This window comes from Macaca nemestrina, chromosome 3 (genome assembly GCF_043159975.1).
Source record: "Macaca nemestrina isolate mMacNem1 chromosome 3, mMacNem.hap1, whole genome shotgun sequence".
NCBI classification, from domain to species: domain Eukaryota; kingdom Metazoa; phylum Chordata; class Mammalia; order Primates; family Cercopithecidae; genus Macaca; species Macaca nemestrina.
In genome coordinates this window covers 68,899,742-68,925,577 of record NC_092127.1, presented here as the reverse complement: position 1 = coordinate 68,925,577, position 25,836 = coordinate 68,899,742, and the positions used below count along the sequence as shown (strand labels likewise).

General features: G+C 36.3%; 1 protein-coding gene across 25 annotated transcripts in view; it reads right to left on the bottom strand.

The window, feature by feature from the left end:
* LOC105486162 (PR/SET domain 5) overlaps positions 1–25,836 on the bottom strand; it is a 344,263-nt gene that overhangs the window by 113,177 nt on the left and 205,250 nt on the right. For 18 of the 25 annotated variants that reach the window (XR_011621027.1, XR_011621024.1, XR_011621028.1 and 15 more), the window contains one exon: positions 25,007–25,111. Coding sequence is in view for 7 of the 25 variants with exons in the window: in XM_071093093.1 (XP_070949194.1) it covers positions 25,050–25,111 (62 nt within the window). In the remaining 18 variants the exon portion in view is untranslated. Of the gene's footprint in view, positions 1–5,516; positions 9,278–11,814; positions 11,879–25,006; positions 25,112–25,836 lie in introns of those variants that run through there. The other 7 variants (XM_011748886.3, XM_011748892.3, XM_011748884.3 and 4 more) reach the window with 4 other exon arrangements.

Below are 25,836 nucleotides of genomic sequence, written 5' to 3'. Positions count from 1 at the left end.
TGTTCTCCTTGCAATAGTGAGTTCTTGTGAGATCTGGTTGTCTAGAAGCATGTAGTACGTCCCCACCCACCCCACTTCTCTCTCTTGCTCCCGCTCTGGCCATGTGACATGCATTCTCCTGCTTTGCCTTTGCCTTTGTCTTGAGAAATGGTCCCTGAGGCCTCCCCAGAAGCCCAACAGATGCTAATACCATGCTTCCTGTACAGCCTGCATAACTGTGAGCCAATTAAACATTTGTTTCTTTATAGGTAATACCTGAGACCCAGGCTCAGGTATGTATAACAATGCAAGAACGGCCTAATACTCTTTTCATTCTTCTTTTCTTAGTCTCTTCTAGGTAGAGAGAGAATTGTGGACTTATATAGCTTTCAGTATCAACTAAAATATATTTTGTAACTACATTTTCATTGCTGTGTTACATTATACCTTTGTTAAAGCATTTCCTCAGTTAAAGAAAAACCGTTCAGGATATTTTGTGCCTCTAACTGATAATCTTATATCTGATTTAAAACATGAAGTTTGTGTACTATTCATTTCAATTTTGTATGTGTATTTTTAATTCTCATACATTTGTGCATTTGCAATAGACAATCCAGGAAACAAGCTAAAGGTATGATTTACAAAGAAGAAGGTAATATATAAGAAATGTGAAAATGTCATTAATTTGGTGTTTAAGCATTTAAAGATTTTCTCTATTAAATGTCTATATTAACACTCATCTCAAATTCAAAGTTGGTAATAATTGACCATTCCCTTCCCCTTCCCCAAAATATGTTTTACTTACTTTTCTGACTTAGCTAAACTTGGTCTAATTGAACATTAGTTTTAATTTAATCATCAGATACAAAAATTTATATTATATACAATCATACGTTTCTATACATAAGTTACAAATCACTCCTTCAAAGGAGTACTGAATGTGTCAGATATTTAGAAGGTCACATATTTATCCATATAGAGATGAAATTCAAACTCAGAATTGAAATTGTATATTTGTATTATGACCTCCAGTAAGAAGAGAGACAAAACACAGGAGATGAAAGTTTAATCTCAACTCTACATATAACATATATTCCTTGGGAAGGATGTTTTTAATTCTTAAGTTGCAGTATTTTTATCTGAAATTTTAATTTAAACATATCTACTTTTAGAAGAGTATTATTGTAACCCTATCTATAGGACATACATTTTCTGTTTTCACCTTAACAATTTTTAAGTGTATAGTATACAGCACAGCAGTAAACTATTGCACATTGCTGTGTAACAGATCTCCAGAACTTTTTCATCTCACACAACTGAAACCCTATACCCATTTAACAACTCTTATTTTCCCTTCCTTGCCTTCCCTGGTATCTACATTCTATTTTCTGGTTCTATCAGTTTGGCTACTTTAGATACCTCATTTAAGTGAAATGATGCAATATTTGTCTTTTTCTGACTGGTTTATTTCACTTAGCATAATGTCCTCAAGTTTCCATGTTGTAGCATATGAAATAATTTTTTTTAATGCTAAATATTATTCCATTGTAGGTGTACATGAAATTTTCTTTATCCATTCATCCACTGATGGACATTTAGGCTACATCTACCTCTTGTTATTGTGAATAATGCTACAATGAATAACTGTTCAAATCTCTCTTTGAAATCCTGTTCTCAATTCTTTGGGACAATACTATGGTTTGAATCTTTGTCCCCTCTCAAATTCATGTTGAAATTTAGTTGCCATTGTGACAGTATTAAGAGGTGGGACCTTTAGAAGGTGATTAGGCCACAAGGGCTCTGACCTTATGAGTGAATTAATGCCACTATTGTGAGAATAGTTTCCTTATAAAAGGATGAGTTCAATCCCCTTTTCTCTTTTGCTCTCTCTTTCACCTTCCACTACAGAATGACACAGCAATAACATCCTCGCCAATGCTTGCACTTTGATCTTGGACTTCCTAGCATCCAGAACTGTGAGCAATACATTTTCATTCATTAAAAATTACCAAGTCTTAGGTATTATGATATAGCAGCACAAAATGGACTAAGATTAATAACAAAAGTGGGTTTGCTGGATCATATGGTAATTTTATTTTTTTCAGAAATGTCCATATTTTTTCCCATAATGTACCATGTTACATTCCCACCTACAGTGCACAGTATTTTCAATTTCTCTACATCATCACCAATGATTATGTTTTTTTTTTTTGATGTGGCCATTCTAATAGGTGTGAGGTGAGACTTCATAGTGGTTTTGATTTGCAATTCGCTGGTGATTAGTAATGTTGAACATCTTTTTGTGTGCTTTTTTTTTTTTTGGTCATTTATCTTCTTTGGATAAATGTCTACTCAAGTCCTTTGCCATTTTTCAATTTTTTTTTTTTTTTATTGTTGAGTTGTAGGAATTCCTAACATATTTTGGATATTAACTTGTTAACAGATATATGGTTTGCAAATGTTTTCTCCCATTGGATAGGTTGCTTCTCACTCTGATTATTTCATTTGCTGTGCAGAAGTTTTTAAGTTTGATGTAGTTCCATTTGTCTATTTTTGCTTTTGTTGTCTGTGCTTTTGGTGTCCTATCCAAGAAATCATTACCAGATACAATGTCATAAAGCATTTTCCCCCATATTTCTTTCTAGTTTTAAAGTTTTGGGTTTTACATTTAGATCTTCAATCCATTTTGAATTAATTTTTGTATATGGCGTAAGGCTCCAACTTCTTTTTTTACATGTGGATATCTAGTTTTCCTAACACCACTTATTGAAGAGACTATCTTTTCCCACTGTGTAGTCTTAGCTCTCTTGTTGAAGATCATTTAGCCGTATACATGAAGGTTTACTTCTATGCTGTCTGTTCTGTTCCATTGGCCTATACATACCTGTTTTTATGCCAGTAACATACTGTTTTGATGACAGTAATTTTGTAATATGTTTTGAAATCAGGAAGTGTGAAGCTTCCAGCTTTGTTCTTTCTCAGGATTGTTTGGCTTATAGAACATATATTTTGTATTTCTTGTTTCATTCTAGTGACTCTGTGCCATCCATACATTCCCTTTCTCTCTCTAGATCTGTGGTAAGCAACCAGTCGTATGCCCTTTATTGCACTGGGGTCCTTTAAGCAACTGGGGTCAGATCTGTAGCTTAGAAAACTATGGAATAGTTTTTATCAGGAGAAAGTCAATTGGCTCAACTCACATACTTAGTCTAATAGTATCTTAAACAGTTAAATTTGTAGACCCCAATTTCATATTTTAGTCAGAGCAGAAAGGAAAAAACTTAATATCCTAAATATCATAATTTGAGTCCAGGAACAAAATCAGCTTATCACTCTTAAGAGGGTAGAACTGGAGACTACACCAAAGTTATACTACAGCTGAAACAGCACAAGAGATGGATTTTATGCAAGAAGAGAGGGAAACAATGAAAGTGATAGAGTTGTATTTGACCCTGCTTTATATTATTTCTTTTTTTTTTTTTTTTTTCTGGAGAAAGCTATGTACTGTATTTGTCAGGTGGAAGATGAGAAGCAAACAGTTATTTTACTTATGTGGTGAGCCTTTTGATTAGAAGTAAGGTCTGGAGATTTCCTACATTTCAGTAATAAAACCAGAGAAGTCAAAAGTAATGATTGGTTAATTTCCACACAGTTGGATTTTTCTAAATTCTTTTTTTTCTCTGTTGCCCAGGCTGGAGTGTAGTGGCGCGATCTTGGCTCACTACTACTTCTGCCTCCGGGGTTCAAACAATCCTCCTGCCTCAACTGAGTAGCTGATATTACAGGCATGCACCACCACGCCAAGCTAATTTTTGTATTTTTGGTAGAGATGGGGTTTCACCATGTTGCACAGGCTGTTGTTGAACTCCAGGGCTCAAGTGATCTGCCTACCTCAGCCTCCCAAAGTGCTGTGATTACAGGCATGAGCCACTAAGTCCAGCCTCAAAATTCTTAATTACTACATGTAGTAATCCACAAAAGGACTCATCAGTTTGCCAATTTAAATAAAAGTGTTGTAATCAATTAAATGTGGCATTGCTCCCCATCTCCATACTCTTTATATGCCTACACAGCATGGGAACTATATAGTTTGCTTCTATGTCATTAACATTTACTTTCCAACCTTTTTTTTGTCCATTAAAGGCAATTTTGCTTCTTCAGATGCTAATAATTACTTTAGAAAATAAAAAATATAGAGTTGGGGTCAATGTACTTCGTGTTTCTATGTTGCTTTATCAAATACTAAGGAATAAATAGATAATATAATTGTTAACAACTAATTCCAATAATGAATTCGTTCAGCTTTCAATGTTTTACTATACATGTGTCCAGATAAATTTCATATGTTAGGTATGAGGCACCAGAATTCTCTGAGTAGAGTCTCCAATACAAGCTCAGGCCACCATCCAAATGAGGCGAGATGAGACTGTGAGAAAGGCAGGACAAAGCCATCATCGCGGACTGAAAAGCACTCAACTCAGTGTTGTCAGACAGGATAAAAAATAAGAAATCTGAACATCAGTTTATTTTAAAAAATGTAAAATTTTCATATAATCACAGAAAAGCTTTCAGTAGAAAAATGAAAAAAGACACGCCAGTCAAACATTAAAGAAAAAGCTATCAGATAAAATTAAGGAAAAAAAGCATTATTAGATGGTCTGTAAGAAGACAAAATCAAAAAATAGTAATGGAGTGATTCACATATCCACGGTGACCTGGGATTCTTTTCATTTTTATACTATTTTAAAGAGACAAACTGATATTTTTTGAATTTTTTAAGTGTACCTAATTCCTAGTAGGTCTACAGTTTCTCGTCAGGAGCAGTGATATTTTGTTTGAACTGTTTTGCATTGATTTAGATGATCAAGCTTAAGTGGTCTTATATCCTTTCTTAATTGTAAACATATGCATTATTGACATAATTGAACATCTTAGTTTCCTCCTACCATGTAATATGCAAAGGTGGCATGGGTTCAAGGACTAAGACCTTATTCTAATTGGCTAAAAGTTTGCACGATTAGGAAACTAAACATGCTAATCAAATATTTAGGTAACTAAATATATTTTTTAATTTCAGGAAACTAAATATTATATATTTTCTAACTAAATATGAACGTTTGTTTCAGTATTGTGTTAAGAATTTTTTTCAAAGGAAGAAAAGGAATTTGGACACTGGATCAGCAGCATTATTTTAGTATATAAGATAGCTATTACATTCCAGACTATTTCCTGGGCCTAGAATATCTAGAATATTTTAACATGCCCACAATGAAGGTTTCAGAGTTAATTTTTTATTCTGCCATACAACAAATTAACAATGTGTAGGGTGATAATACAGTTTTAGGCCCAAGCTAGCTAAGGCTATGAGTCAGCTCCAAAGAACTAGTGCCTCAGCTGATTCTGAAAAATAAAAGTTAAATGAATGCATAATTTCTAAATCCATTATTCAAATGATTATTTTTTGTATCAAGAAAATCTCACAAGATTGGGGCAACATCAAAATGATAAACATAACTTTTAAAAAAAGGAATACCTGAAACATTTGCCATAACTTTTATTAACCATAAATTATATTTGTGAACATCAAGTTATTTTTACGTAAGATGCTACTATATCAGGTTTCACTCATTCTTAGTTATCAGGTTTCATTCATTCTTAGTGATGTTCCTTTTCACATTGTTCTCTGAATAACCAGGAATGAGAAGAGAGGCAAGGAAAATGCTGTCTCTTATAGCCCTGAGACCAACTTGGCTCAACTTCAGAGGTACTTTGCAGATTGAAAACACTTGGATGTATAAAGTATAAAAGCATGAGGTCTGGAGGTAATGGCAATTACAGTTCTTTCATTCATCAAAAACAACTTTAAAGCATTCATTTGGATTTTACCATAGAATTTTACTATAGTTCTATAGTAAAATAAAATGCTAACACCAAGTCTGGTAGTGACTTACATAGATTTATTATAGATTTATAATAAAATAAAAATGCTATTGGAATTTTATATTTACACATGCTCCATTTATATACACGCAAACAAATGTCAATATCAATGGTAAAATTTTAGGGTTTTAAAGAGGCACATTTCCTCCTACCTACCCACCTCCATATATTCATTAAGATGAGTTTTCATAAGCAACATTTAGATTTGTGAAGGAAAAAAATGAATATTTCTAGTACCTATCCTCTTTCCTTTCAGACTTTTGTTTGAGAAAAGAAGCAGCACATAAAATCTAAAACAGAAACTAAGGCTGTAAGACCTTCTATAATACATATTCACACTCATGCATGAGTTGACTGCAATAGGTCAGAAGATATTTGAGCAAAGTAATGCACTTACATGTATATGCACTGCATATAAGTGATACTCTTCAGACACACACACACACAGACACACACACTCATGTTTCTTGAAAGCAACATGTTAACTATACTATGTAACCCCAAGAATGTATCACCAAGAATACTTTTATGGTGCAACTGCTGATTATAATTAACCAATAAATACCTCTATATAGCCAACAATACACCATGAAAAGGAAAACAAAAGCCAGTTATTGTGAAACAAAGACAAATTAAAGATACATAAACATCTTGAGTGTTAATATACGAAGAAGACAGTTATTATAAAAGGGTATCTGAACCCACCTACATTATTGAACGTCTCTTAAATTTACTTAGCCAATTTCTAAGTCTCAATTACTTAGACTTTATAGGCACCCAAGAGTCTGGTCTTTTTGCAAGAAAATACCCCAAACAAAATCTTTCACAGCAGGAAACAAAAGACATTTCAAAGTAGGTACCTGTACTTCAGCTTGTCTGTAAGACTTTTCCTCTATGATTATCTACGCTTTCAATTGATCAGTCATGCCTAGTCTCTTTTTTTGGTTATTACTAAGTAATTTAAAAGTTTTAGCAAGCAAATGCTAATATATCTGAAACTATCCATGAATACTTGTCTTTTGGATAAAAATTACAACAAAATTACAGCATACAAATAGTCTTCTAAGGCCTTATTTTGGTTTCAGTCCTCTGAAGAGACAGTGGTATACCACTCTCTGGCACAGGTCCTTCTACACCATTTTCTAAAGATTTCCTTGTCTATAAACCTTCAGCAGGATAAAGCCCAGCACCTTTTCCCTGTCCATTTACTCCACAGCATAGCGACACCACAGTTTTCAGGGTAATTTCCCCAGCAGCCATGTGAACTGTGACTCGCTGAGATTACACAAAATTGGTATTTGGACTCCTTTCAAGTTTTACATTCATCACATAATCGGGATATAAAGCATCCCATATAGAGAAAGCAGCATTCAAAGGAATATACAGGATGTGTTTAAATAATACACACTACCAAATTTTACAGCTTTTTTTTATATTCAAATGATATTAAACACACTATCATGTTAAAATGAAAACACTTTAGATCTAAAAATATATTGTTGAAACAAATGATATAGTGAGAAACAAGACCAAAATTTATTTTTATAAAATACAGTCTATAATTTCAGATACAAAATACTACATATAACTATACTTAAATATCTTCTAAATTATAATTTTAGGATTTATATTTTTAAAAGCTATCTCTTCTGAGTTTCAAATTTAGTATTTTACAACATTCAAATGTCTACATTGAATCTTTATGTTTCTTTTTAAAACTGGAATTGGGCATGAATACAATTCTAAAATGAGATTCCTGAAGTCAAAGAACTGTGTCTCAGAGAACCTTTCTCCTTAACTCATTAGAACCAAATAACTTCCTTAAAACTACACTTCCTTTCTTTTGACTGGGCTTCAGTTAGAGAGGTTCATGAGTTGCGCTTCATTTTAATGTTTTTCTGGTTTTTGGATATTCCTCTAGGTCATTTTGACATCACTATTACATTGTATCATATCATCTTTCCAAACAAGCTGTTCATTGTATGTTGCTGTCAAGTATTTTGCTGAAATATAACCTTCTAAAGGAAGAAATTATGCTTCTTGCTTCAATTTTCCTTAAGCATCAGTGACAATTTCAATCATAACAATTGCCAGGTTTGTACTTTGTATTCTGGATTCCTAATTATATGGGATGATTGAAGGTAATTCAAAAGTGTTTCAGAATTACCTACTGCCAAGATTCTGGAAAACGTCTTTTGCAAAATGGAATGTTAATGCTCTGAGGACTGTATCTGCACTAACACGTTCTGTGCACTTTTATGGAAGGAGAGAGGAAAGGGCTGTGTTCATCATAACTAATGTGGAAATGCCACTATTGTTCTGCCACTCTGTCAGCAAATACGGAGAATCTATTTGGTTTCTATTTTTAATTATATATATTGGTATACTGCTAATGTCTAAAGCTAAATGGTCTAAATTCAAGAGGGGTTGCCTGATAAATATTTAAATGTGATGGTCATTTTTGTGTAGAATTTATAAAAGTATTCCAGGCCATGAATGTTTGCATCTGAATGATGAGAGTAAATAATGTTTCCTAAGAATTCTCTAAAATGAGCAATATTTTAATAGATGTTTTAGTTATCAAACATCTCTTTATTTTAAACTCATTTGTTGCACAGAGCTATTAGTTAAGCTCAACTCTTTTTGTCTTATAAAATAGCAAGTATTTATTTTCCTATCAAACTTGAGTCTTTGATAACTTTTTCTTACCCTAATCTGCAAAGAAATAGTTGGATATCTTGATTTATTTCTATTTAAATTGGTAAAACCAGCTGCAACAACTGGTATTTGCAACTGAGTGCACACACACAGACACATACAGACACACAGACACACAAAGAATAACAATAAAATGAAAAGGCCTATTAGGGAAGTATATTAATAAACTTCATTAAAGAGGGATGGCCAAGAAAGAGGGCCATAACTCCTTTCTCCATTTTTATAAGACGGAGCACAAGTTGCATTTTGCAAGGCTATGGAGTTGTATTTTTTTTTTTCCATTTATACCATTTCTTGGTAAAAGTAAGACTTTTTTTTGGTTGCATACACATCTACAGACTCTAAATGTAGGCAAATAAGAACTATGAGACCAGTAAGTCACTTTTGGCTACTTCTGTTATGCTGATCAGGTGAGAAAAATCTGTGATTCATATTAGGAGCCCTTCTGAATAGTTTAATTCCTTTACAGCCCCCATTAGCTGTCAGCTACACCATGGATATTGTCCATGTGCACTTTGAGGTAGTCATTCCTTGTAAACTTCTTATGGCAAAACTGGCATTCTGCCAGTGGACGATTGGGATTATGAGTCATCTTATGTCGAATCAGCATTTTCTTCAGGCTAAAAGCCAAGTCACAAACCTAGAAAAGACCCAAAGACCAACCATATTATACTGAAAAACCTGAAGATACAACAATTTATCATTTATACAATACACATTTTGCAAATTCCTACTATCAAGTATGCAGTAACAGGCATAAAAACAAAAAGCACTCTTGGAATAAACAAAATTTAACACCCACACTATTGGGCAAAGAAAATTAATAAGAGTTACTGCATTTAGTCGGTGTCCTTTGTACCCCAATCACTCTTCCCTTTTCCCAGCTGCCGGATTTAAACCTCTCCAGAGAAACCCCTGGCAACAATCCCTTTCTTATCCTAATGGAATGTATTTGCCATTTCATATTAAACTATTTAAGCAAAATGCTTTATGGTCTAGATGGCATCTCTCTCTATAACATAAATGGCATAAGAGATTTCTCACCAGTGATCCCTTCAGTTTAGTACCACTTGTGAAATGAAAAGCTAATGCTGCTTTAAGTATCATAAGCAGAAATTTATTACTCACTGTTTCTTTTCTTTATTTCTTATTATATATACTTTGTTTAACTAAGGAAGGTAACAAGTTTATTTCACATGAGCTCTGCCACATTCCCACCTGGTTCAGCATGCATTAAACAGCCCCATAACTAAAAATATTAACACAAAAAAATGCAAGGCACAATTATCCAAGTTACAAAAAAAGATGGAATTTAAAGTTTGATATTATTCACAAAAATTCCACTGACATGAAACTCTTCAAAACCATATCCGTTGTGAAATAAGACATGTTAAATAACGTGAAAACACCATGAAAAATATAATGAGAGAGGAAATGGCTTGTAAAAATACTGTAAAGAAAGCTGGAGTTTTAAATGAGGTTAGGCTTGGGAAAATCTTACGTAAAACAAAACGAAAGAAAACAAAAAACCCTTGCCCTTTTTCTTTATGGAGGAAAGAAGATTTACATTCACAGCAATAAGAAACCCAGAAAGGCTCAAGGCCTTAATTGGGTAAGGAGAGGGTAATCCAATAATAATGAATTTTGACACAGAAGTAGCAGCATAGTGCGGTATAAAGAAAATAGGCTTTAGAGTCTGATCACTTTCTAAGGAAGCCTGCTCTGACCTCCCAATTTAAAACTGAAGCCTGTTATCCTTTCTGGATTCCCTTTACTCTGTTCAAATTTACTTTTTACATAGTACCCATCACTTTCTGTCCCACTGTAATTTACCTACTCTCTTGTTTAGTGTCTCCCTCTGCTCACTAGAGTCTCAGCTCCATGAGAGCAGGGATCTTCCTGTATTTTATTCCCTTATGTACCCTAAAGGGTACAACAATTTTTGTAGAGTAAGCACTCAATAAGTATTTGTTGAAGAACCACCTCGAGTTTGAATACTGACTCTACTATTTACTAAGGAAATTAAATGGACCAAGTATGCCTTTTAACTTTAGTTCCCTCACCTGTAAAATGACAATGTACTTACCTTGCTGGATTATTAAGATTAAATAAAATACTCTGTGTAAATAAGGGCTATACTGCAGACACTCAATAAATGTCAGTGTACATTTTTTTTTTTCTCTTTCATCTTCCTCAGCAGATTGGAAAGAATAGACAAATGTTAACAAGAGGGAGGCAAGGCCAGCACAAGTGGAATACAAAGAAAACACTCTGTTCCAAAGAGTGGCAGTTCCCTGGAATATACAAGTGACTTTGCAAACAAACAATTTCTCAAAACAAATACAATGCAGCCAGTTCATCTCAGGAAATAACATTTTTCTTTTGGAATAGCTTGTAAGCATAAGGTTTGTAACTCAATACCTTTGAGGCAACTGTAAAATAAAGCCAAGCCCATGTTGCAAAAATCAGAGGAAAAGGGTAAAGACCCAGGAAACATGCAACAGCATAACATATGATGACAGACTGTAAAGTATGTAAATTATAATAATCAATATAAAAGTATTAAGTACCCTTATTAAAAGATACATTTCAATTAGGGTAAAAAGCAAACTACAAACACACACATACTGTACTTAAGAAATACGTTTACAAAATAATAACACACACACAAACACTATTTTAAAAGAGGGATTAAAATGTGCATGAAACTACATAAAACGAGGCTGATAGAATGTAATGGATACTCAGTAGTACTTCCTCAAAAGAATCTTGGAGAGACAGAGAGACAGCAAACCTTTGAAGAACCAGGAGTATCACTTGTATGAATGTCTCCTAGTCAAAGATTTATATACAGGATGCTCATACAGACTCATATATAAAAGTAAAAATTACAAACAACTTACTTGGCCAATTAAAGTTAATAAGCATAATCATTTTGATATAATCAGACTCAGAAATATTTTTCAGCTGTTAAAAATATTAATTTTTTTTTTTTTTGAGTCAAGATGTCGCTCTGTTGCCCAGGCTGGAGTGCAGTGGCACAATTTTGGCTCACTGCAGCCTCGACCTCTCTGGACTCACATCTTAGCCTCTGGAGTAGCTGGGACTACAGGCAGATGCCACCATGCCCAGCTAATTTTTTTTTTTTTTTGTATTTTTTTAGCTATGAGATTTTACCATGTTGCTCAGGCTGATCTCAAACTCCTGGGCTCAAGCGATCCTCTTGCCTCAGTCTCCTAAACTGCTGGGAAAACAGACGTGAGCTATCACGTCCGGCCAAGATAGTAATTTCAAAAATACTTAAAGGCAAGAAGAAACATAAAGAAAGGAAAGCAGAATAATAAGATCAATGTAACTTAGTCTACAATATTGAAATAAAAATTATAACTGTATCTGTATTAATAAGTATATGAAGGAAATGTCAATAGATTAATATTAGCTGACATCGGCTGGAAAATTGGGGATTTTTTTTGTCTTCTTTTGTCTCCAAATTTCCTCATTCATCTCTAATTAAAAAGTACATTTTTATAATCAGGAAGTATGATTTTGGAATGAAAAAATGCAGTTAGTTGGGTGATGGTTCCATGTTCACTTAGCAGCAAGTCCACTCACATCAGACTTCTGCCTTGGACTTCTTAACTCTCCAAACAGCTCTCTGAAATGTTATGGATGATCTCTACATTGCTAAATCCTGGCACTTTTGAGCTCTCATTTAACATGAATTCTTAGCATCATTTGATATACATGACCACTTTTCCCTGTCATTCCTTTAGTTTCTATAATTACCTACTCTCCTTGTTTTCCTTCTAATTATCTGGCCTTTTATTCCCTTTTGTTTTCTGGAATAGGCCCTTCCTCCATCCTAAGTAAGTCAGTCAGGATTTCAGTGCCCAATCCTTGGCCGCCTTCTCCATTCACTAGGTATTTTCTCTTCTGGTGATCTCAATCATATTCATACCTTTTGTTACCACATATACGTAGATCACTAGCAAGTAATATTTTTAGTGCAGTCCCCCTTCTGATCTCAACAGTGGAGTACTTAACTGACCACTTGGATAGTTCACTGGTACTCCAAACTTCCTATGTCTAAAACTGAACTCAGAATTCTTGTCTCTCAAACCTAAGTCTCAAAAAATGGTCCGACCCTCCATCTGGTTTGACTGCAAATGTGGCAGTCAACCTTTACCCAATGTCTCACTCTCCTCATCTGATCCAATCAATTACAAAGTTCCACCAGCTCTTCTTTGCACATCTTTCTCAAAGACATGAAGGCATCTAATCGTCTCCATGTCCACTGCCACCACCTTAGTCAGAGACACTGATTACTCAGACCAGTGCTTCTCTCTCACTAAGAAAATGTTTCAGCATGCAAGTGTAGTATCTGTATTTTTAAATAAAACATACATATGCACTGCTGTATTTATATATTATATTAAAGACAGACAAAATTTTGATGATAAAGACAAAATAAATATTTTAATGCTAATTTAATATTTATGGCTTTATATTTTTACTAGGCAAGATTTTAAGATGGGATGCATATTTAGGGCCGGAGTCATCCTTAACAAATGTAAAGGCAAGATGTCTCCTTAATAATTTCCATTTTTGGCTTATTTCTCATCACATATGATGATGTCACTATATTTTATCTCAAATTGCTACTAGTAGTATTAACTCTGCTTTCTTTTCGTTACCTTCTGTTTGTATCATTAGTATTATTTTCATTCTGTATTTCTGTACAGGCTTCTTTTAGCCACTTGTTCATTTTGTAAGCATTACTTTATTTAAAAACAGATAATATAATCCATATCTCTGTTAACCCAAGAGACACAAATTGCAATCCTAAGAGTGCACTGAAAGCAAACAAGTGCCTCGGGACTGTCAGCCAACCAGCACCAACGTGGAATTGACCTTCTTCCCTTGGATCACACGTGATACTGAACCTTAGAAGAGACCAGCCAGCAGTGCCCAAGCCAGGGTGCCAAAGTTAAATCTTCTGTTTAATGATAATAAAGTTTAATTGTGTTCCTGTTTTTAAAATAGCCACATACAAAAAGTACTGAGGAATACATCTAACCAAGGAGGTGTTCTACTTTACAAGTAGAACTATAGAACACTGCTGAAAGAAATCACAGATGATACAGACAAATGGGAAAATATTCCATACTCAGAGATTGGAAGAATCAATATCATCAAAATGGCCATACTGCTCAAAGTAATCTACAGATTCAATGCCGTTACTACCAAATATCAAACAACCAATATCATTTTCCACAGAACTAGAAAAAATTATTCTAAAATTTATACAAACCAAAAAAACAAAAAAACAAAAACAAACAAACAAACAAACAAAAAAACGCCCTAATAGCCAAAGCAATCCTAAGCAAAAAGAACAAAGCTGGAGGTATCACATTACCCAATTTCAAACTATAAGGCTACAGTAACCAAAAGAGCAGGATACTAGTACAGAATCAGACACATATACCAATGCAACAGAATAGAGAAGTCAAAAATAAAGTCACACACCTACAGCCATCTGATCTTTGACAAGGTTGACAAAAATAAGAAACAGGGAAAGGGCTCCCTATTCAATAAACACCTATTGAATAAGCACTGGGATATTGGCAAACCATATGCAGACAAATGACACTGGATCCCTACCTTTTAACATATACAAAAATTAACTTTAAGATGAATTGCTGGGCGCGGTGGCTCAAGCCTGTAATCCCAGCACTTTGGGAGGCCGAGACGGGCGGATCACGAGGTCAGGAGATCGAGACCATCCTGGCTAACCCAGTGAAACCCCGTCTCTACTAAAAAATACAAAAACTTAGCCGGGCGAGGTGGCGGGCGCCTGTAGTCCCAGCTACTCGGGAGGCTGAGGCAGGAGAATGGCGTGAACCCGGTAGGCGGAGCTTGCAGTGAGCTGAGATCCGGCCACTGCACTCCAGCCTGGGCGACAGAGCGAGACTCTGTCTCAAAAAAAAAAAAAAAAAAAAAAAAGATGAATTAAAGATTTAAATGTAAGAGCTCAAACTATAAAAATCCTAGAAGAAAACCTAGGAAACACCATTCTGGACAAAAGTCTTGGGAAATAATTTATGACTAAATTCTCAGAAGCAATTGCAACAAAACAAAAGATTCACAAGTGAAACCTAGTAAAACTAAAGAGCTTCTGCATAGCAAAACAATCAATAAAATAGACAACTGACAGAATGAGAGAAAAATATTCACAAACTGTGTATCCAACAGTTCTAACATCCAGAATCTGTAAGGAAATTAAACAGTTGAATAAGCAAGAAACAGCCCCATTAAAAAATGCAACTCTAGTATCTGTATTTTTAAATAAAACATATATATGCACTACTGTATTTATATATTATTGCAAGAGACATTCACAAACACTTCTCAAAAGAAGACATATAAGTGGACACAAACATGAAAAAATGCTCATCATCACTGATCATCAGATAAATGCAAATCAAAACCACAATAAGATATCATCTCACACTAGTCAGAATGGCTATTGTTAAGAAGTCAGCCGGGAACAGTGGCTCACACCTGTAATCCCAGTACTTTGGGGGGCCAAGGAGGGCAGATCACCTAAGGTCAGGAGTTTGAGACCAGCCTGACCAATACGGAGAAACCCTGTCTCTACTAAAAATGCAAAAATTACTGGGTGTGGTGGCGGGTGCCTGTAGTCCCAACTATTGAGGAGGCTGAGACAGGAGAATTGCTTGAACCCGGGAGGCAGAGGTTGCAGTGAGCTGAGATCGTGACACTGCATTCCAGCCTGGGCGACAGAGTGAGACTCTGTTTCAACAACAAAAAAACAAAAACAAAACAAAACAAAACAAAAAACAAAGAAGTAGAAAAAACAACAGATGCTGGTGAGGCTGCAGAGAAAAGGGAATGCTTATACACTGTTGAAGGGAATGTGAATTAGTTCAGCCACTGTGAAAAACAGTCTGGACATTTCTAAAAGAACTTAAAACAGAACTACCCTTCAACCTAGTAATCCCATTCATTACTGGGTATACATGCAAAAGAAAACAAATCATTTTACCAAGAAGACATACGCACTTGCGTGTTCATTGCAGCACTATTCACAATAGCAGAGACATGGAATCAACCTAGGTGCCATGAACAGTGGACTGAATAAAGAAAATGTGGTGCATATACACCATGGAATACTATGCAGCTATAAAAAAAGAATGAACTCATGTCCTTTGTAGCAACATGGATGCAGCTGGGGGCCACTATCCTAAGTGAATGAATGCAGGAACAGAAAACCAAACACTGCATATTCTCTCTTGTAAGTGGGAGCTAAACATTGACATAAAGGTGGTAACTAACAACAGAGACTGGGGACTAGCAGAGCAAGGAAGGAGGGGAGGAGGCAAGGGTAGAAAAACTACTGGGTACTATGCTCAGTACCTGGCTGATGGGATCATTCACACCTCAAACTTCAGCATCATGCAATATACCCATGTACAACAAACCTGCAGATGGACTCTCTGAATCTCAAATAGAAGTTGAAAAAAAACCTGGGAATCAAAGTGGTAATTTTTTCTTCCCATATTCCAATGGATGTCATGTATGCCTGCTTCAATGTACATCTCCTCACTCTGAAAACTAAAGCCTAGATTATTGCAACAGTCAGCTTCAATCATCCTCAGATAGAGGTGGTACAACTTCCCCTCTCTGCAGGAAATGTTTGGAATTGTGGGGGGTATCTCACTGTCTCCACAAATGGGGAATATTACTTGCATTTTGCATAGGAGCAAGCATGCAAGTAATGCCCTCTAATGTGCAGGACACGCTCATACAGGCCAAAAGTAACCCACTGCTAAATACTATCTGAATCTCCCTGCATTCCTCCTCCTCCCCTCCAGTCCATGCTCCACATAACAATTGAAATGATTTTTTGAAAACACAAATGTCACAATATTACCTAAAATTATTCCATGGTTTTTCGCTGCTTGTAGGGTAATCACGGAGCTGTCGCCAAACCAAATAGGCCTCCTGCCGGTTCTTGAAGATATCATTGGGCTTCCTGCCTCAGAACTTTCTCACTTCTCTTTACTCAGCTTACTCTTACTCATCCTTAGGAAGCCCACGTGACTCATCTGCCGGCTGATGGTCTCTGTTAAATGCTCTCATAGCAGCCTTTACTTTTCCTTCACAACACTTTCCACAAGTGTCATTCATGATTTGTGTTATCTTTTTATGTCTGTCTCCTTGCTAAACTAAGGAACATGAGGGCAAGAGTAGCCACTACATAAATATTTCTTGAATTAAAGAAACAAATAATGGTTGATAGATTCACTGATTGATTGACTGATTGATTGAATCTCTATGGGCAATATAAGGATCCCCAAAGACTGCAGAATCATCCTGGAGAAACTGAAGACAGTATCTATGGAGAGTACTTTCAAGGGAAAGAAATGCTAAATTGTTTTTATAAGTATATATTAAAATTCATAATCATAAAGAAGATCGATTTAACATTTATCCCCTGTGTTCTATTTCTCTCACCCCTTCTCCAAACCCAATGTCAACATAAAAAACTGATACCAAATTCTTCAATGGCTTCTTATTAGATTCACAATACCTTTCTTAACATGGCTGCAAAGCCTCCAATTCTCTTTTTTACTTCACCCTGCATCCCTCTCTTTCTTTCACTGTGCTCCAGTTCCACCAGCCGTCTCTTTCCCCCACGCCCATTCCCAGCCTCAATTCATGCTGTTCCTCTCCTGAGATGCTCTTTTCCCCATGGATGACTCTTCTCATCTTTTAGGTTACTTAGAGTCGCTTTCACAGAGAATTTTTCCCTAACTATTCATTTATAGCCTCATGGCTTTTTTCTTCCTTCTCTTTCCCAGTCTTTATCATGAATTGTAATTACATGTTAATTCATGTATTTGGTTTTTCATTTTTGTTTTTCTCTGGAGACACGGTGTCTCTCTGTCACCCAGGCTGGAGTGCAGTGGTCTGATCATAGCTCACTGCAGCCTTGACTTCCTAGGCTCAAGCAATCCTCCCACCTCAGACTTCTGAGTAGCTGAGACTACAATTGTGTGCCACCATGCCGAGCTAATTTTTTATTTATGTTTTTTGTAAACATGAAGTCTTGCTGTGTTGCCCAGATGGGTCTTGAACTGCTGGGCTTAAGCGATCCTCCTGCCTAGGCCTCCCAAAGTGCTGGGATTACAGGCATGAGTCACCATGCCTGGTGTCATGTATTTGTTTAATGTTATACTCCACAAGAATGTGAGTTCTATGAGGGTGGGACATGGCATCTTCCACTATTTCATCCCAGTGGCCAGCACAGAGCCTAGGCTTAACTATCTTACAACTTTCACCATGTGCCAGGAGCCACTCTTAACAATTTCTAAATATTAACTTGTTCAATCCTCACAGTCATACGTTTAAGTAGATACTAATGTTACCATTAAACCCATTTTACAGAAGAAAATGAAAACACAAAATGTTAACTAGGTTTCCCAGGTTCAAAGAACTAGGCAGTGTTTCCAGAATTTAAACCCAGACAGTCTGGGTTCAGAGTCTATCCTCCCTCCCAAAGGCCGACTATTACTAAAATATCTCATTTCAAACAAAGATACGTGAACTCACCTACTTTTTCCATTTGCCTGGCTGACACCATTAACAAATATATAAAAAAAACCACTGTGAGAATGTAAGAAAGGTTCTCAGACAGTTCAGCTTGCCACTGTGGTGGGAGGGATACAAAGTGCAAGTCCATTTACACAGTTACCATGGGAAAATGAGAGCAATGGCAAGCTGGAAAAAATGGAAAGGAAGTTGAGCAAGATGCTGAAATCATTGATAATGGGTCTGAATTAAGGAAGTCCTAGAAGCTCCACACTGGAGATGAGATGGGAACAATCCAACAGCTTGCTGAATGAGAGCCAGAGTACAGGATTAAATATCAGGAGAGAGTACCTGATGTCACAGTTGTAAAACTGACTACTCAGACATTAAAAGCTGTTTTCATGAACTTGAATGCAGTCAGTAAAAGACTCCAAATGATGCTCTGTATAAATCAGCCAAATGCAAGAACATTCATTTTACAAACAGGGGAGAGCAAAAACGAGTTCAAATAGTATAATACGGATGCTTCCTTTTCTTTCCACCTGTGATTCTTACCCAAACTTTCATCCTACTCCAACTTAGAAGTGTATTAGCAAAATATTTATTCTTACTCTAGACTGGAGGTAAACTGATTTTGTTTTAAAATAGAGTGAAATAAGATGTTTAACAGAAAGCACCTTGGGAAATTCTATACAAATATCTTCAGTTAACACATACTTATCACATACAATGTGCCTACCACTTCTTCTGGGAAGAAAATGACAAAGAACACACTGTCTAGCCTTTGTGGAGTCCACATTATAAGTAGAAACATTTGTAAAGTCACGAGCATAGTACAAAGAGAGGAATAGAAGAGTGCAGTCCATGGCTTGGAGAGAAGAGGGCAGGCTTTAAGGAAAAAGTGGCAGAAGGCCTGATCTGGAAAGATGCATGGGGGTTTATCATGTCCTAAGGGGGCGGGGATCATATGACAGGGAGAGGGGAGAAGATAGGCACAGGTACTGTGAGTGCGAAGAACATGGCTCAGTTGGGGAAGTGAAAAGAATTCACAAAAGCTAAAGATTAGATGTCACTAGAGAAATAAATTGAAAATAAATTAGAGTTGAAAGCTGGAAACAAATCCTGGAAATCATGGTAATCATAACAAGAAAGTGGAAGTATATTTTGTAAGTGGTGGGAATTCACTAAAGGATTCTAAATAGAGACTGAAACTAAAGTATAATTCAGTTAGCAAGCAAGAGAGTATGAAACTGGATCCAGGGAGGCCAGTACTATTGTTCCACTCCAGGCCAGAAATGATTTCAACATGAACAAAAGCAGGAGTTATTAATTCACTTATTTATCCATTCAAAATATTGAATGCTTCCCACATGCCAGGCACTGTTCTAGGCTTGAGGATCCAACAATAAATAATAAAGACAAAACCTTGTTGTCATGGAGCTTACAATAAATGATAAATAAGTTTATTAAACAAACAAATTTTTGGTAGATATAAGTGCCATGATGACAAATAATATAGAATGAGAGCTAAGGAAGTAATGGAGATAAGAGAGAAAGTAATTTGAGCAGAGATCTGAAAGAAGCACATGAGCAGGCCATGAAGAAACCTGGAGAAAGGTGTTCTAGGCAGAAGCAACAGCAGATGCAAAGGCCAAGATGTAGATGCAGGGTAGGTTCGATGTGTCCAAAGAAGGGTAAAGACGCCATGTGACCAGAGTGAGGTGGAGGGTGCTGATGAAGTCAAAGAGAGCAGGGTGGGAGAGTGAGGGCTGCAGGTCACGTGAGGTCTTTCAGACCATGATAAAACTTGTTTTCACTCTAAATGAGATACACAGTCATGGGAAGGTTTGAGCAAATGAATACTATATTCATTTTACAAATATATAATCTGACTCAGGTTCTACGAAGATTACTCTACATGGCAAGTTTAGGAGAGACTGTTGGGAGCAAAGACAGAAAGAGAGAGCATGTAAAAAGATATTGCAATATTCCAGGAGACTGAGATAAAGCTATGGAGTTATGAGAATTATTCAGACCCTGAACTTATTTTAATGTAGAACCAATTGGTTATGCTATTGGATTGGATGTGAGAGGGTGTGAGAGAATTAGAGAAATGAAGGTGACAATGAGAATTTAGAGATGGTGGTATGTTTGAAAAACAGATAGAAGCAAAGGCAGGAATTACAGGGTCTGAGTGAAAGCTGCATGGTAAACTGCTTAGAAAGACCGGGTTTTGACCCTAGAATCTTTTTTTTTTTCTTTTTTGAGACAGAGTCTTGTTCCCTTGCCCAAGCTGAAGTGTATCGGCACGATCTTGGCTCACTGCAACCTTGAACTCTAGAATCTTGACTTGCTGTGAACTGTAGGCAAGTCACTCAACCTCAGTGAACCTCGGCTGCTTCATATACATGCAAATAACACCTATATATTCCTGAGTTTTAGTGGAGATCAGAGAGAATATATGCAAACCGTGGATCTCTGTGCCTTTCCCGTAACAGGACCTTAACTAGAATAGTGGCTATCATTCATGGCTTAGGGAAAAAGAGGTGTCCAACATGAGGCTCAGATATGTGATTTGGGTTATTTGGGGATGGTACAGTACTCAGAGATATGGGAAATGGAAAGGATCATGTTGACAGATTAAGAAAGCTGGGAGATCATGATTTCAGTTTGAAATACAAGAGAGATGTCCTATAGGCAGTTGAAAATATCTGCCTAGGGTTCAAAAGAGAGACTTGGGCAGGAGAAAGAAAGATTTCAAAGTTATCGCTATAGGCATGCTGGGCTATTTGCACAGCCTGGAATGACTGTGCCTAAGAGGTTAAAGTAGTATGAATGAGTGACGTGTCATTTGAGTAAAATTGTAAAAAAATGATTTCATATATATATATATATATATATATATATATATATATATATATCCATTTTATCATGGTTACTCAATTTGCCAACAAACTGGGTAACCATGATGAAATGAACAAATTTCTAGAAACACACAGCAATTACCAAAACTGACTCATGAAAAAATAGAAAAATTAAAAAGACCAATAAAGAGTTTGAATCAAATAAAAAACATACCAACAAGGAAAAGTCCAGGATCAGGTGGCTTCACTGATAAATTCTACCAAACATTTAAAGAAGAATTAACACCAATTCTGTAAGTCTTTCAAAAAGACAGAAGAGGAGGAAACATTCCCTAACTCATTGTGTAAGGCTAGCATTACCTTAACACCAAAGTCAGACAAAGATGTTATGAAAAAAGAAAAGTGCAGACCAAAATCTCTTATAAATCTAGATGCAAAAATCCTAAAACAAACAAACAAGCAAAATACTAATTGAATCTCAGAGCGTATTAAAAGGGTTCTAAACCATGACCAATGGGGATTTATCTCAGGACTCCAACAGTGGTTCAAATAAGAAAATCAAAGTAACAAATTATACTAACAGAACAAAGGGGAAAAAACATAGTCATCTCAATTGATGTAGAAAAGGCATCTGACAAACTCCAACATCCTCTCTTGATTTAAAAAAAAAAAAACCTCAGGAAGCTAGGAGAAAAGGGAAATTTCTCAACAAAATAAAGGGCATTTATGAAAAACCCACCATATTCAATAGTGAAAGACTGAAAAAGAATGCAAAGAATAGACCCTTTCCTTATGCCACATATAAGAGCTAAAACTATAAGACTCTTAGAGAAAAACAAACAAACAAACAACAAAGAAAAACAGGCCGGGCGCGGTGGCTCAAGCCTGTAATCCCAGCACTTTGGGAGGCCGAGACGGGCGGATCGCGAGGTCAGGAGATCGAGACCATCCTGGCTAACACGGTGAAACCCCGTCTCTATTAAGAAATACAAAAAACTAGCCGGGCGAGGTGGCGGGCGCCTGTAGTCCCAGCTACTCGGGAGGCTGAGGCCGGAGAATGGCGTAAACCCGGGAGGCGGAGCTTGCAGTGAGCTGAGATCCGGCCACTGCACTCCAGCCTGGGTGACAGAGCGAGACTCCGTCTCAAAAAAAAAAAAAAAAAAAAAAAAAAAAAAAAAAAAAAAAAAAAAACCCAAAGAAAAACAGAAAGAAAAATCCCACAAACTTGGATTTGGCAATGAATTCTTAGATATAACACCAAAAGCATGATCAAATAGAGAAAAAAATGCATAACAGGCACTTCATCAACATTAAAAGGCCTTATGCATCTCAGGATATTTTCAACAAAGTGAAAAGAAAACCTACAGAATGAAAAAAATATTTGCATATCATATATCTGATAAGAGCCTAATATCCAAACTTTAAAACCTCTTAAAACTCAACAACAAAAAGACAATACTATTTTAAAATGGGCAAAGGACTTGAAGAAACATTTCTCCAGAGAAGATATAGAAATGGTCAGGAAGCATATGGAAAGATGCTCACCACCATTAGTTCTTTGGGGAATGTAAATCAAAACCATGGTCAGATACGTCACACCCACCAATACGGGTAATTAAATAAAAAATAAGTATTGGCAAGAATGGGGAGAAATTGGAATCCTTGTGCATTGCTGATGGAAATATAAAATGGTGTTGCTCCTGAGGAAAACAGTATGTCAGTTCCCAAAAAAGTTAAACAGAATTACCAAATACCTCAGCAATTCAATCCTAGGTATATACCCCAAATAATTGAAAACAGGTACTCAAATACTTGTATGTCCATGTTCACCACAGCACTATTCACAATAGTCATAAGGTAGAAAGAAGTGTCCATCAACAGATGAATGGATAAACACATTGTGATATAAAAATATAATGGAACATCATCCAGCCATAAAAAGGAATGACCTACTGATACATGAGACAATGTGGATAAACCTTGAGAACATTATGCTCAATGAAAGAAGCCGGTCACAAAAGGTCACATATTGTATATTTCATTTATATGAAATATCTAGAATAGGTAAGTCTATAGAAACGAAAGCAGATTGGTAGCTGCTAAGGGATGAGGGAAGTGAGGTGTAAATGTTTATTGGGTATGGAGTTTTATTTTGGGGTGATGAAAATATTTTGGGGTTAGAGAGGTGGTGCTTGTACAACACAGTCAATATACTAAATGTCACTGAACTGTTCACATTAGAATGGTTAATTTTATATCATGTGAATTTCACCTCAATTAAAAAAATGCATCACCTTGGTAGGGTGACAGTGTGGAGAACACACACACCGGAGACTGGATGTAGATGAAACAGTGAAGGTCTGAGCTATGTGTTACAAGTAGAAATGAAAACTAAGAGAAATTAATGAATCTGAGAGCTCTTTAAGAGGGAGAGAGACTGGAGTGGGGTGAGAAAGGGTGACTTCTATTCCCAGCGAGTAAGTTAAGAGGACAAAATTTTGCAGCAAAGGCAGACAATTCTCTACTGAGCAGTCTGCATTTCAGAAATGTTTAGGAGGCACTTAGAAACATGGATCTCTACTCAACAGATCAGTATGGGCTGCAAATGAAGATTTCAGAGTTTTAAACACATCATAGAAATAAATGGGACAGAAACAAATAGAAAAAAGTCAACTTGTAACATCATAGTTTTAAAAAAACATAACATGACGTTTCAATTCACCTAAGGGAATATTCAACAAAAGCATTCAGCATAGATTAAAAGATGGGTCGAATGTGATGGTAGAAAGATGCAGTTAGTATTTAATTTCTCGGCTGTATCAGTTATTTGTGCAGCAGTACAATTAAACCATCTAAATAGGGTTTACCTTTATGAAAATGCTTCCAATAAAAGCAGCAATGACTTAAACTAATTGAAATCACTGAACTAGGGCTGTAGTTCTGTTCAGTAGAGCTTTATATGTGTGCGCTTTTTTTTCTCTACAGCTGTTTCTTTCCTCAAAAGAAGTGCACTGTTAATAAAAGTATTTTTATGAGTATGCCCACTGGGAGTACATTGTTGCCTTAACCTTACCACTGAAGTTTCATGAAAGGACAAGGAAAATATCTTGTGTTTGTGAGTTTCCTTTCATATGGACTGCTTACCCTATGCTGTATCCATTGGGACATGATGATGGATCTAAGTTCTGGAATTTCCCTCAACATTTAAGCAGAATTCTGCACTGTGCCATATCACACTGTACAGTTTTAATGTTTTTTCTTGCATTGATTCCCTAACATGTGTCGATTCTTTGTCAACTGCCAATCCCACACAAAAGAACAGTGTTTTTTTCCCCCTAAATTGATCAATATTCAGATTAATTTTACTGTCAACAGTAGTGTTTTTTTCATTTCAGAAATAATGTATGCTATGTCAAATAATTCAATTTTAATTCAAATGTCATAAGCAGAAAACTTAGACAACACTTAGTAACAGCATTATTTAACACAAAGGAGTTTATATGCATTTTGGAATTTTGTACATGTTTGGCTTTACCCAAGTAAATAATATGTATGACCAGTCGAATCTCCGGTTTAACTGTCATTAATCAGTAAAGATTTGGCCAGATACATGAAAGCTGCCTCAAATCATCATGCATTTACACCTTGGAAGAACAACACAATGGTATTAAAACAGGGTACAATCATGTCTAAAAGAAAATCAGAATTTATTTGCTGCCAACAAACCGGATGAATAAAATGATTACAATGCAGTTACATGTATTATGCAAGAAAAAGCTATAAATAGCACAAGACATTAACAGACATAGGTACATACCAGCAATGCAACACACACACCCACACCCACACACATATACACACACTATGGTGGAAAAAAAATCCAAACTCACATCACACTGAAAAGGCTTTTCTCCAGTGTGCGTCCTCTTGTGCTCATCCAGGCCTCGCTTCTGGCTGAAGGCCTTGCTGCACTCTGAGCACTTGTACGGCTTCTCCTGCAGTCAACAAAAAGAGACCACCAAAATTGCCAGTGAATGAATGAATGCAGAGCCCTCCATATTCAGGTGACTGTTACAGGATCTACGGGATACTGCAGCAAATTCACAGGTATGCTGATATGGTTTGGCTGTGTCCCCACCCAAATTTCATCTTGAATTGTAGTTCCCATAATCCCCATATGTCATGGGAAAGACCTGATGGGAGGTAATTGAATCATGCGGGTGGTTACCCCCATGCTGTTCTCACGATAGGGAGTGAATTCTCACAAGATCTGATGGTTTTATAAGGGGCTTTTCCCACTTTGCTCCATGCTTCTCTCTCCTGCCGCCATGTGAAGAGGGATGAGTGAGCTTCCACCATGACTGTAAGTTTCCTGAGCCCTCCCCAGCCATGCAGAACTGTAGTATCAATTAAACCTCTTTCCTGTATAAATTACCCAGTCTCAGGTATTTCTTCATAGTGGTGTGAGAACAAACTAATACAGGTACTATGAGCAATTTTACATTTTCAGGGGAAACAGGAATAACCCACATCTGTTGGACACTGAAAATGACTAGCTCAAGGCAGTTCAGTTTCAACACTGGACTGTGCTACATTTCTTCCAATGATGTCCTGTCTTTGCAATGGTGGACACTGGATGGTTGCTGTGATGTAACTGCTTACACTTCTAGGTTGTTTCTTTTGATTTATGGGTACCATAAAAATCTACGGACATACTCAT